This window comes from Nansenia antarctica (genome assembly GCF_963989245.1).
Source record: "Nansenia antarctica genome assembly, chromosome: 1".
Classification (NCBI taxonomy): domain Eukaryota; kingdom Metazoa; phylum Chordata; class Actinopteri; order Argentiniformes; family Microstomatidae; genus Nansenia; species Nansenia antarctica.
The window spans coordinates 99,552,187-99,566,039 of NC_137674.1; the positions used below are offsets into that span (position 1 = coordinate 99,552,187).

The 13,853-nt window shown below is 48.1% G+C and overlaps 1 protein-coding gene across 1 annotated transcript in view; it reads left to right on the forward strand.

The window, feature by feature from the left end:
- Positions 1–11,494, forward strand: part of syde2 (synapse defective 1, Rho GTPase, homolog 2 (C. elegans)) — a gene marked incomplete at its 3' end in the record, with an annotated part of 42,410 nt that extends 30,916 nt beyond the window's left edge. The window contains exons 5-8 of the mRNA XM_080528317.1: positions 6,055–6,236; positions 6,474–6,705; positions 10,677–10,972; positions 11,075–11,494. Coding sequence (XP_080384443.1) covers positions 6,055–6,236; positions 6,474–6,705; positions 10,677–10,972; positions 11,075–11,494 — 1,130 coding nt within the window. The remainder of the gene's footprint in view (positions 1–6,054; positions 6,237–6,473; positions 6,706–10,676; positions 10,973–11,074) is intronic.
- Positions 11,495–13,853: the final 2,359 nt, after the last annotated feature.

The following is a 13,853-nucleotide window of genomic DNA, read 5'->3' on the forward strand; positions in this document are numbered from 1 at the left end:
TGAACTTTAGTAAAATTTCGGACATCATATGCCATTTAAAGGGGGGAAATAGATATCTAAAAATGCATGACTAGCATGCAAAATCAGCCTTACTGTAATGTAAAATATGTAATGTTAGATATAACGTTAGACAGGGAGCGCAGATTTATTTTTATGCATGACTATCATACATGTGGGAAAACTAGGGTTAGGGTTAGGTGCTAGGGTTACAGTAAGGTTAGGATTAGGGGTAGGGTTTGAGTTTGAGTTTTGAAGAGAGAAGGTGTGGTTTTGCTTATGTAGCTTTAGAAAAGTGTGTTGTGTTTAGAGTTTTGGGAAAATGGAGGAAAGTTTTGTGAAATGTGTTTTAGCAATTGAGAAAAACTGTAATACAGTACAGGTACCATACAACGAAATTTAGGAGGGGGGGCTCCCCTGGTGCTTGGAAAAAGACTAAAAACACGAGGTCCAAGGGTAAAATAAAAAAGGGAAAAGAGCTGGTTTACATAAATAAAGGCTATGTACACTATCTACTATACTACTATACTATACAATAAAACACTGTGCTGTACTCTATGCTATGCTATAAATATCCTAACTTTTCCTATATCTGAACCTTATGTACACAAGGGTTGTCATATTGCACATAGTATTGTTGCACATTCATTTAAAGTATTAATGCATTTTAACATTGAGACATATATTTTGTATTGACTATAAAATAGTATTAATGCATTTAAACATTGAGACAAGAAGCTGTCTTCTGTACCCGCTCTCCCAATATCTCAAACTGTGACCCCCCTCCCCAAGAAAAAGTTTCAGGCACAGGATTTTTTCCCACTTTAAGCCCTGATAATGTGTGCACTGTAGACTGCGGCGCCGGCGTTAGACCACTGGACCACCCCAGGCCACAGTTGTGTCATATCTTTGAGGGAGAGTGAAAGGGGAGAGGGAAGAGGAATTACTTTTAGGAATGGAATGCATCTGTAGTTTGTAGCTTAGCTAGCTGACTTGACTTGTTCATATTCTGGTTCACCACCTCCCTCCCCTCCCCCCCGGCCCTGCAGTGCAGTCTTTTAGGGGGGCGGCGGTAGCCTAGAGGTTAGAAAGGCCGGCTAGCAATCGGAAGGTCGCTGATTCAAAGGAGGTGCATGTGCCCTTGAGCAAGGCACTTAACCCCTAATTGCTCCAGGGGTGCCGACTATGCTGACCCTGTACCTAGAGCAAAAAATACCACATTCCAACAATTAATTGTCAAGTTGATTGCATGGCAAATAAAACATTATAATAATAATAATAATTATTATTATTATTATTGCCCAGTCTTTAGTCCTCCCCTTCCCTGGCCCTGCACAGTGCAGCCTTGCCCAGTCTTTAGTCCTCCCCAGTGAAGACATGGAGAGTCATTAACAAGTACCCCCTTTGTTGCCGAACAAACACAGATGGTATTTGGCTCACGCATGGGGGATTAGCTGAACTCTGGGCCCAGCAGGCTAGGAGGCGGCCGTTGCCTGACAAAGAGGTACAGCCCTGGTTGTGTGGCTGTCAGGGCAGCATGCAACACCAGGGACTCACTGGGCAAAGGCAGGCCAGCGCCCCCTGGCCTCACACCCCTTCTCTGGCCCTCTACCGGTCTGGGGGGGGGCGAAGGGGAGAGCAGGGGGTAGCAGAAGGGAGAGAAAGGGTGGGTGGTTGTGTGTGGGTGTGGATGTGGGCGTGGGGGGGCAGGGGGGGGTTGAAGGGGAGAACAAGCCCCCATTTGTTCTTTTACCCCTGGCAGCGATGACAGCAGTGACCTGTAGTTTCTTTGCTGAACAATAGGTCAAAGGTCGATCAATGCCCCAGAGCGGTATGGACGTTGTAGTTGTTTGTTGGTGTTTTTTTTAAAGATCTTTCTGTAATGTTATCAGTTGTGTGAAACAGTATCTTAAAGGACTACGTAGCTAAAGGATGAGTTATTGTACTGCTGCTTCTTAACAAAAGCAGCAGTCACCCGTGGTGTGTTTGTTACCTGCCAGGTTAGCTGTGAAAATATGGGTCACACCTGCAGAGGAAGCCCCACCTGTTTGCCCTGTGGCGTAGCCCATGACCTTGTGTGTGTGTGTGTGTGTGTGTGTGTGTGTGTGTGTGTGTGTGTGTGTGTGTGTGTGTGTGTGTGTGTGTGTGTGTGTGTGTGTGTGTGTGTGTGTGTCAGACCCCAACAGGGGTTAAGGTACTCCAAAGTCAGGGTAAACACAACGCTGAATCATAGCAGGCTAATGATTTGCCCCACACATAATGGCTGCATTCTCTCTCTGGGTCAGTACACACACACACACACACACACTCACACAGGGGGGAGCTGCAGAGTGGAGCATATAAAGGTGGTGTCTGTGTGTTTGGATGTTTTGTGTGAGTTTATGTGTGTTTGTTTTTTAAATCGTGTGTTTGGAAGATGCTGTTGACTTAAAAAACGACAAAGCTGACGTTTTATGATATTCATCAATGGCCAACCTCTACTCTATCCAAACAATCGGTCCTGTGAGTTCATACCACCTGGAGTGGAGGTCACTGGGGTCTTACCATGCTTGGGTTTACCCTTTCAGAAGATGGTGAAGTTCGAAACCTCAGCATTTTGTTAAAACGTTAAAAAAAATCTTGAACATTGCACATTGCATTTTGAACCCGCACGTGGCATATTCTGCTTGCACACAATCTATGTTGTTCACTGATGTATACGTATCTAGAACAAACTTGATGAAGCTATTTGTTTTTCTGGAGACTGATAAAGGACAGTATTTTTGGTTCGCTGAAGGATGCTCACAGAAGGTATTAGAAGGTATTCAGAGTGCAACGACGTATCCTTTTGACTTTTATCGGTCCTTATCAAAGACGGCACATGCTCAGTAGGCTACCTTTATTTGATTTGACCTTAATTTAACCAAATAAAATCCGAAAATTCTAATTTTCAATGAAGATCTGGCCAAGAGGCCCCGGCCTAAAAACAAACATATAAACAGAAATACTCAGGGTCAACACAAAATAATACATACAATACATGAGAACGGCAAAGACAGTGAAGATAAATAAATAAAAACAAATAGAAACAAAGTCAACTAACCTATGTGTGAAAAGAGAGCGGGAAGGGGTGTGTGTGTGCTGGGAGGGGGGGGTGGGGGGCAGGCAGGCAATCAGCAGGAACAACAGTCAACTATGACCTGCTGAAGTTTATTTTTGAAAATGGTAAGTGATGTGAGCTTGAGTGTGTTCTGTAAGGTGGTCCAATCGTTTGCTGCCGCAAAACTGAAGGAGTTGTGGCCGAAAAACAGTGCGGGCTTTTGGGATGGTGAGCCTGATGAGATCCCTAGACCTTGAGATACCTTTGATATCCATCTCTTAGATAAAGCTAGAGTAGAAACTGCCAATTATGTTTGTCAAGAATGAAAAAGGTAAATGTATACGTATACGTAGCTCTGGTCGAATGTTACAAAATGTCAACGGTAAGAAAAGCCCTGGAGGCTGTAGTTGAAGAGGTGCCTGTCGTGCTAGCTATTGCCCCAGGCCCCTGAACAAACATTTCCCTTTCATATCTACCGTTTTCATCTCGGCACGCGGTCGAGTTTGTCTGAACACAGCCCTGTCATTGTGACTCTACCTGAAGGAAGGGGGGAGGGGAGAGGAGGGGAGGGGAGGGGAGAGAAGAGGAGAGAGAAGGGAGGGGGCTCTCAGTGGTTAGTTACTCTGATTGCTTGACACGGCAGACTTGGTTGTTTTGCAGTTTTTGGTGGAGAGGCACCACGGTTGTGGAATGCACTGCTCTCTCTCCCTCTCTTTCTCTCTCTCTCTGTCTCTCTCTCTGCGCTGCTGTGTGAAGGCGTGTTGAGTCTTGAGTACAGGAGAAGTGTTGTGCGGGCTGTAGAGCTGAAGTACAGACGTGGACCAGGACTTTTATGTATAGGGTTAGTTAGAATATGTCAAATACATAAGTTACTGTTCTATATACCTTATTACCTTATATTAAGTTGACACTTTACCTTATACAGTATATACTTATTGACACTTACATTGATACTACACATTGGCTACTATACATATTTTTCCTAATTAGTTTGCCAAGATCCCACTCTGTCGTTGTTGTCGTCACTGGTGAAATTGTACCCTTTTACCCACAGTGATGTGTTTGAGTTGGGTACGGCCATCGTCTCACGTCAGATGATTCAGGTTTTCACCTCCAGTGTCGTAGAGCAGCAGCGACACCCCATTGTTTTACCACAGGTGGCATCACTCCTACACAACGCTCTGAGCCGTAACCAACTAAAACCACAACAAAGGGATAATCCGGGATTTCAACACAAATTTAGATGACCGTGTCGTCATACTGTGTACTATTATAATATAGTGGCCCCTCGCTCCGAATGCTTTCAGTGTGTCTCACCACTAAAAAGCGATCTAATCCCAGCTAATTGTCAATCTGCTCTTTGTCTATTTCTCTGCCTGGATTAGCAGGCAGCAGCAGAGAGATTATGTCAGGCAGGTTGAAATAGACGGGACAGCATTCCTTTAATGTCTACTAACCTTTTACCCTTTCCTTAAGAGAAGAAAGAGATTGGGTGGGCTTAAAAAGTGATTGTTGATTTGTGCTCTCATGCACTGCTCTTCTCAAGCAGTGAAGGGGTGGTCACTGTGTGCGTGTCTGCGTGTCTGTGCGTGTCTGTGCGTGTGTGCGTGCATGCGTGCGTGCGTGTCATTGTCACATCTCAGGAGATTTGAAACTTTGACTATAAAAACCAGGGGAGATGTATTTACCAGGTCAGAAGTGACTAATTCATTCATTCATTCATTCATTTAGCAGCACCGATTTAGTCTCTTAATCAGCATCTAGTGTGCCTTGGTGATTGGTGGCTGGCTGACTGCCTGGTTCTTTGCTGTGTCTTCCTGACTGGAGCAGGCCGGTCAGAGGAGACTGTCAGCCTCTGACCGTGTCACAGAGGAGCCAGTGATCACACAGCTCAAAGACCGCTCCGGAAAACTGATCCCTATTTATGCACCGAGGGGGAGAAAGAAAAGAGAACCCAACCACTAAGAACTGACTGGCTGCCAAGAGCTTTTTTTTAAATTTATTTATTTGATTTTATGAATGTATTTGATCTTTTTTTTTTTTTTTCTCCCTCCCTCCCTCCCTCTTGATGAAAAAAGCAAAGACATGCCAATAATTCTTCTGGGGACTTAGTGGAGATAGAGAGACAGTGTGGGGTTTCATGTTTGGCCGTGTCCTTTGTCTGGGCCTGAGGGAGGTTGAAGTCACAGGTGTGAACGCACCATTGCAGAAACCACCCACCCCCCACCCCCGGACATTCTCAGGCTGCCATGTCACGCCCCATTCCAATCAGCCATCGCACCAGACGCTACAAAACCCCTCGCTGCAACACAATGGGGGTTGCCTCGGCAGCAAGCAGAGTGTGCCAGGTCCTGCCGTATATATAAAAGAGGGGATCAAAGAAAAGCCTTTTGATTTCTCAATACCGAACCTCTTTTATAAAGTGAACACTGTTGGTGATTTGTCAGGTGTTAAAGCTGTCTTTATGTGAGGTGTGTGAGACTTGTTGCCTGTTCAGGGGACGTGCCCTGAAGCTCAGCTGATCGTAGACCAGTACAGAGCAGTACACAGTGATGATGATGATGATGATGATGATGATGATGATGATGATGGTGGTGGTGGTGGTGGTGGTGGTGGTGCTGATTCATTCTCAACTTCTGGAAGTCTCTTTGGGTTCGGTGGTTCGAACCCCTGGCTGGCCTCGTGTCGAGGTGTCCTCGGGCTAGACACTGAACCCCAAATTGTCCCCCATCATGGTAGCTTGCCGCCATTGGTGTGTGAATGTGTGTGTGAACGAGAGGCCATTGTAAAGCGCTTTGTAAGGCGCTATAGAAGTGCCCTCCAGTCCAAGTCTCAGCCCTCTGAAGTAGCATCTGCTCTCCTGTTACCATCATCTCAGTTGTTATGCTCAGAGCTTGATATGCAGCACTTTCCATGAATTGCTTCTCATGCTCTCTCCATCTCTCTCCCCCTCTCCCTCCCTCCCTCCGACCATCCAGGTGTGCTGAAGGACTACCTGCGTGAGTTGCCCTACCCCCTGATCACTAAGCACCTGTACGAGGCGGTGTTGGAGTCCATGGCCAAGAGGCCGCTACGTATCGGAGCGGGAGGCTGTGAGAACGACGTGGCCGACACGGAGCACACCGTCAGCCTGCTGGACGACCTTCCGGAGGTGGAGAGGGTAAGCAGGGAGATCCTCCACCTTTTCCTACTAGTAGCCAAGGGCTCTCAGTGATGTTGGAGGGAGAAATCAGAGGACGGGCTCATTGTGTAATGCATGGAACGGAATGAGGAAAGTCATTAAAACACCCGTCTCTGCCTCCACCAGCCTCCCCTGGTTCATAGCATGGTCAGCCCTATAACGGTCCCAGAGTCTGACCCCAGAATGCTCTGCTCTCTGTGCCCCCGCGCGCGGCAGGTGTCCCTGCGGAAGCTTCTGGACCACTTGAAGCTGGTGGCGTCGCACCACGAGGTGAATAAGATGACCTGTCAGAACCTGGCAGTGTGTTTTGGCCCCGTCCTGCTGAGTCAGCGCCAGGAGGCTTCCTGCCACAGCAACCGTGTCTTCATCGACTCCGAGGAGCTGGCCAGCGCCCTGCACTTCAAAAAGCACATCGAGGTGCTGCACTACCTGCTGCAGCTGTGGCCAGGTAACCCTCCGCCCTGTAGAAACGCTTAAAGTAATAGCCCTACCCCCTAGCCAGGTAACCCTTCCGGTGCAATGCGTGTATCTGTAGCCTCTTAACCATCCGAGGGCCTGCTGGCAGGCCCTAGCGCCATATGCTAATTGTCTTCCCCTGTGCATGCTTCCTATGTTCCTATGTTTACATAGGTAGTCATGCGTTACATCCTCTCAAAGCTATGATTCTTGTGCTTCGAGCCAAAATAATCCATCTCAAGATACAATCAAAACAGCAGGCACAATCGACAACGCTGTCAGACCACCAACAAACACACTACATTGACACATTTGATCAAACTCACCAAGGAAGCCTTCTAGTTGACTACCGATCGCTAACATGCCGACAACAACGGTTTGTTTACATTGCAAAAATAATATTTAGGAAGAAAATGGAAAACAACTTCTGTGTGTTCGAACTTGTATTTCTCAATGCCAGTACCACTTAGTCATTCTTACTGTTGGAGAACAAACTTCAAAGTGTTACCTTCAAAAGTAGACCAACCCCATGCGTTTACTCCAAATGATTCAAGAACAGCTTTCAATGTACTTTGGGTATACATTGGATAGGCATTTTAAACTAGAAGCATCAAAACTATCAAAGTCCTTGAACTACAGTAGAAACATTGTGAACCAATAACTTAATAAAGAACTGCATAAATACAAATTCCCCAACAAACTTTTTTTTATTGTTTTATAAATACCCAAACCCAAAACCGGTCATGCCCATTCCTCCTTTCCCTGAAGGCCTGTTTGCCAAATGACTGCCAGCTCTGCGGTTCTGTTCTTAACATACCCGTGAAAGAGACTGGGGCCCAAACATGCCCTTTAAAGAGAGATGTGGGCCTTTTGATCTCTGAGGGTTTAGGCTGGCTGGGCCGGGCTGGCACACACACACACACACACAGCAGATATCCACCGCCATCTGTCCTGTCACAGACCCGGCCGCTCCGCAGAGTGCTTCATCATGACCAGCAGAGCTTAGCGGAGTGGAGCCCCTCTCTGTAAGGCCCAGGCTCTGAGGCGGTGTGTTTGGATAAATCACCGTCCAGTCAGAGCCACCCTGTACCAACTGGGCTATCACGCTGCTCATTTGTCTCTCTGTGTCCAACTGTTCCCCCCCGCCCCACCCCTCACCCCTCCTCCCCCACCACCACCACCAACAGCTGGGGTCATTGTGTGCTCTGCGCTCTGCTGTTCTCTCGCTTTGATCAGTGAGATAGATAGTAGATTGTAGATGTTGTCCAGTAGGGATATGATATGATATGACAACTGGGTTATGAGTGTAGGGTTTAGGGTTGCCGTGGTGCGGTGGGGTTTGAACGACAAAGCCTGTTGCCCTCGACTGATGTCTCTGGCTGACGTCGTTGTTCCAACATCTGAGGAGGAAGAGGAGGAAGGGCATAGAGCATAGTCGCTTGTCTCCTCTCGAGTCTCCTCATCCTCGCTCAAACAGCTGCACTTAACGGTTGTTCATATTTTCATTTTATTGGATAGAGATAGTGAAGATAAGGACAGGAAAGTAAGGAGAAGAGAGGACAAGTCAGCAGGGCATGGGCCCGGGTTCGAACCCATGCTGACACAGCTATAATGTGTGCACTGTAGACACTGCGGTGCTAGATCACTGGACCACCCCAGGCCACGTCAACAACTGCATTTAGCCGCGTGGTGCTTGGTTTGAGATCGGAATCCCGAGTGTCGACATGCAAGTAACTGATCTTTATTCGCTTCCCTGCACTCCAGAATTAACCCCATCCTTCCTGCTTGTAAACACATGGCCTCGTGTGTTAAAACTTGACCCTCTCGTACCCGCCCTCACCGCCCGGGCCGAGGGGGACACACACGTACCGCCCCCTGGCTAACAGAGTGTTTTTTCCGGGTAACTCTAACCTTGACCAAGCTGGAATCTCCGAGTCCTGGCGAGTGTACGCAGCCCAATGTTGACACCCCTCCTCCCTCTCCCTCTATGTCCACTTCCTCAGCTCACACTGGAATACGGCCGCTCTATAATTAAAGACATTCCTGTCCTAACCTCAGGCCCTTAGCCCTCACAGCTTCACCCCAGCGTTTCACAACCGTTTAGAGGATATTTTCAGCCTGCCTCTTCACCCACCGGGACCCCACCTTCCACTGCAATGTTGCTCTTAGTCCTTGAAGTGTGTGTTTGGCTAAGAGACTGTGAGAACACTGTACAGTACATGCTATGTTTTCTATAAGGGTGTGTGTGTGTGTGCGTGCGTGCGGGCGTGCGTGTGTGTGTGTGTGTAATGTGTAGTGTGTGTAATGTGTGTTTGTCTACGTGACTACCAGGCCTTGGTATTTGCAGAATTTCATAAGGAGGCGTTGTGTGCGAAAGTGAGTCTGTTTGACTCCTTGGCCGTGGTGCGTGCTGATTTTTATTTTGGCACAGGGAATGTATGTGGTTTATGTTTGTGCATGTGTGTGCGTGTGTGTGTGTGTGTGTGTGTGTGTGTGTGTGTGTGTGTGTGTGGCAGGTGGTCAGGGAGAGATCACGCAATGGCAGGGTGGGTGAAGAGCAGAAGAAGGAGTTGGAGGAGGAGGAGGAGGAGGGTGTGGAAGGAGGGAGGGTGTTAAACTGGCCAGGGACATCTCTGTGTCCCCAGCAAGGGCGTGGCAGGCGAGGACTTCCCTCTCCTCCTCCCACTAAGGCGCCACAGGAATGTGAGGTGGAGGGTAGTCCAAGGTCCTTCCCTTCCCATGGAGCTTTCTACTATACGTACTGTAAAGCACAAGCTCAATATCTCGAATGATTCAATGGAATTGAACGCTCATGTGATAAAAGTAGCTTCTACCATGGGGGTTGTGCTCTATGTTTTCTCAAATACATGTTCAAAGTGTGAAACATGCTTTTTCTGTTTGTTGCTGTAGTCATTGACCTCTGAAATGTTTGTTGTTGTTTGTTGTTTTGTTTTCCGCCACTCCCAGTCCCAGTAGGAGGCAGCTAGCCATGTCGGGGAGTGTAGGTACACACACAAAGACAGTGAGAGAGAGAGAGGAGGACAGGTAACTGGGCTGTAGTGGTTGTGTTGGCGTGCTCAGTGTTGTTCTCCATAGCCAGAGACCACCACCCTCCCTCCCTCCCTCCTAGCCCTACCACACACCCTCCCCCTGTCCCCCCAGAGAAGAGCCTTGTGTTGACTAGTAGTCCATTAGTGATTAGAGGGTACAGTGTCTGAGGTGCCTTTGAGGACTGTGTTACTAAGCTATGGGAGTGAAAGAGCAGCAGCAGCAGCAGTAGTAGTGTTGAGTGTGTTGGAGTGGATTTGGCATGTGTCTATGCGGCATGGCATGGGTTAATGTCTGAACTCCCACATTTTGGTCATCACGTTAACTCCCAGAGGACCGTGTGTGTGTGTGTGTGTGTGTGTGTGTGTGTGTGTGTGTGTGTGTGTGTGTGTGTGTGTGTGTGTGTACCAGTGGAGGTAGAATTCAGATTATTTTTTTTGGGGGGGCGGGGGGATTTCAGATTTCTGCCTCTTCTGGTGTGTATGCAGCTTTGTGTTTTGAATTGTTGAGTCTTTGTAAGACATGATTGATTGGCACCTGCGATGCCATGGTAACGAGCATGTACTATGGTGTACCGTACACCAGGGCCTCGGGAGCTAACATGGTGCCAGAAGACAACAGACCCGGATTCAAATAGTACATGGAATCATTTCAAATACTTAGCTGTGCTTGGTTGAGTTTTCCTGGCAAGCAATGGAATAGTCCCAAAAGTGTAAAAAAAACTAAAAAGGGGAAAAAAAAAAAATATGGCACTCAAGTAAACAATTTCAAAAAGGATTTCAAATACTATTTGACCCAGATCAGGTTCGGTAGACACCCAAGGTCTATGGCACTGAAGACCCTCCCTCTAACCCCTCTTTCTCTCTCTCCCTGCCCCCCCCCCCCCCCCCTTTCTCTCTCCCTCCCTCCCTCCAGTGGTAGACCCATATGGCAAGCCCTTGCCCCCCGCCCCGGCCCCAGCTGCCCTGCCCGCAGCACCACCCCTGCGCCGGAGGAAAGAGCGCCCCCAGGTGCTGAACTTGAGCGATGCAGAGATGGCCGGTGTGCTGCGGCCCCGACCAGGCCGCTTGGACAGCCCCAGCAACCGCTACGCCGGGGACTGGAGCGGCTGCGGAGAGAGCTACTTCCCCTCCCCTCTCCCCCGCGACGAGGCCGACTACGATGACGTGGCCTCGGAGGACATGGACGTCACCGAGGAGGGACAGGAGGGGGGAGAGGAGAGGGGCCAGGGAGGACACGAGACAGGGGAGGGGGGAGAGGAGACCACCACGACGACGGGAGAGGAGGGAGGACAGGAGAAAGAGGAGGAGGGAGGACAGGAGAAAGAGGAGGAGGGAGGACAGGAGAAAGGGGAGGGTAGGGGAAAGGAGGCACCGGCCACAGCCAAACACGAGCCCCCCCCCTCTCTAAGCGAAGAGGGGATGGAGGGACCGGTGGAGGTGGAGGTGGAGGAGGAGGAGGAGAGAGATGCGGCGGAGGAGGAGGAGAGCGACGGCTCCAGTGGGGGCCAGCCGTCTGAGGAGAGTGTGTGTGAGCACATCCTGCCCCCCCCGCCCCAGCGGGACCACCTCCTCCCCCGGGGTCACACGTACCAGGCCTACATGAAGATCCAGGACATTAGCCCCGTGCTGAGCAACAGGGTGAACCTGAGGGACCTGCAGGAGAGCATCGACACGCTCATCGGTAACCTGGAGAGAGAGCTGAACAAGAACAAGCTCAATGTCGGCTACTGAATCTGACACACAAAGACAGAGGCTCGGTTGTGCGGAGGGGGGGGGCGGGGGGTGAAGGTGGAGCTCGCGAGGCTCAAAAATGGTCTGGAGCGTTTTTTTCAGTTGTGACTTTGTGATGACACCGTGGTGGTGTGCATGTGGCTGTGCTCTCCTGCAGGACTCAGTGTGTCAGAACTGTGTGAAGAGGCACTTGTGGTGTTTCTTGTCTGTGTCGTTTTAGCACCTTGTTCCTACCCATAGACATTCCGTGATGTTTTTTTTTTTTTTTTTACGTTTCTATGTGTTGTTCTCATCTGGTTCTGTGTTTGTTGTTGTTGTTGTTGTTGTTGATGTTGTTGCTGTTGCTTCTCTTCTTATTAGAAGAACCCATTGACCCCGAGGGGTGTAAAAGGTGCCTTAATTGTGTGAAGGTGGAACTTTAAGGCAGGGGAGAGCTTTTCTATTGAGGTACGAAACATTTATGATGTACAACAATGCACTTATGAGGCAGGCTTTAGTGTAGATGGCATTAAGGTACGTGCAGTAAGCTGGCCATGGACTGACCCAGGGAGGGGAGCCACCAGTCAGCTAGCTAGCCCACTGAGCCCTCCTTCTCCTGGGAGCCGGGGATGTTGCTTCTGGGCCCTGCTGGATGGGACATGGGCAGAGGGAGTCTGGGATAGACACACAGGCCCTATCATTCAAACACTCATGCGGACGCTCACGCTCACACACACACACACACACACATACACATACACAAACACACAAGTACAGTAACAGTGAACATATATCACCTTTTTAAAGCAAGCAAAAAGAGAGAACATTTCATGTCGTGTCATATTCGAGTGAATGAATATGCATTCAGACCGTTTGTCTATTTTCGTACATCTCCCCCCCCCCACTCCCCCAATCTCCCACATGTTGTTGACGAGCCGTAATCACCTGTCGTAAAAGGCAAAAGCCAAATACGGGAGAGACGCCAGGCGTAACTGCCAAACAGCAGTTGACGTCACACAGCGTGGAGGGCTTCAGCGAGTACGAGAAATCTGCTGCCTACATAGTCACGCAAGTTTTCAGCAATCCAGGGATTCAGAATGATCAGTATTTAACATATATATGTACATATAAATGTATTTCGGAGTATATTATTTTTTACAGCTTATATTTCCATACAGGCATATTTAAATGCTCTCATTTACCTTGTAGTATTGACTTCTAGTAACAGTCTCAGAAAAACAAATTGTTACTTTTCTCTCGCTTCATGCTACCTGTACACATCTTAAATGTGCTGGACTAATGGTACAACTTTAGCTGTAAAATATATAAGATAGAAATTATGTTGTTGCAGAAGGAGAGATTGTTATTTTTGTTATATTTTGTACATATTCGGCACCTGTTAAGTCGCCGGTGGTCTGAGCTATGTTCATATTTGTGTTTAAAAAGGTACTGAACGTTGCATGGTCAAAAGCTTTACTGACATAAACAAGTATATTTCTCACCTGCCTTGGTTATTGGTATTTATGTGTACAGAAAACTATTCTAAATGTTGTTCCCATGTTGTTTTCCCCTTGTGGCAGCTGCACACACTGATGGACTATTAGAATAGACATTGTTCACACTTCAATTTCGACAAATGCTGAAGATAGAAAATCATTCGGCCTTCGCCAGTCCCTGAGGCAATTCGCAATAGTTTCCAGTCGGGACGATGTCGTGCTGTCATCATTGAATACTTGGTCTAGCAGTAATTTCCTCCTGCAGGCATGCGGAGGGACAGCTATAATGAGGTCCAGCATGGTGCCAGTCAGCCATCTGGCAGGCCCTTCCAGAGAGGAGGCTAAGCTAGTCAACCATCACCTCATCTCACACTCTTTGTACAATGTGAGCTGCCTACATCTATATACAGTACATCTTTCTATCAATGCATTCCTCTCTATTCTATATTTCTCTTTCTCTAGCCCCCCCTAACTCTGTCTGTCCTACGTCCACACCAGGGGAGGCTGGTAGACGTAGAAATCGGAGGATGGGCTCATTGTAATGCATGGAACGGAATGACGAATGATGTGTTTGATACCATTCCCCATTCTGTCCCATGCATTACAATGAGCCCGTCCTCTCATTCTGTTTTACCTCCACCAGCCTCCCCTGGTCCACTTGTATATGTGCACACATACTGTACATCAGTGTTGGTGTGTGTACGCTTTCTGTGTCGCGTCGTAGTCGGTTAATCCTCTTGTCCTTGTCTTTCTTGGAAAAAGAAACCCATGATGAAAGCATTGCTAAACAGAATTATTACTTTGTACTGATCTTGAGAAAATGTATGGTCATATTAAAGTATATATTTCACATGTGGCTCCCGCATCTTCCTGGTTATTCCATT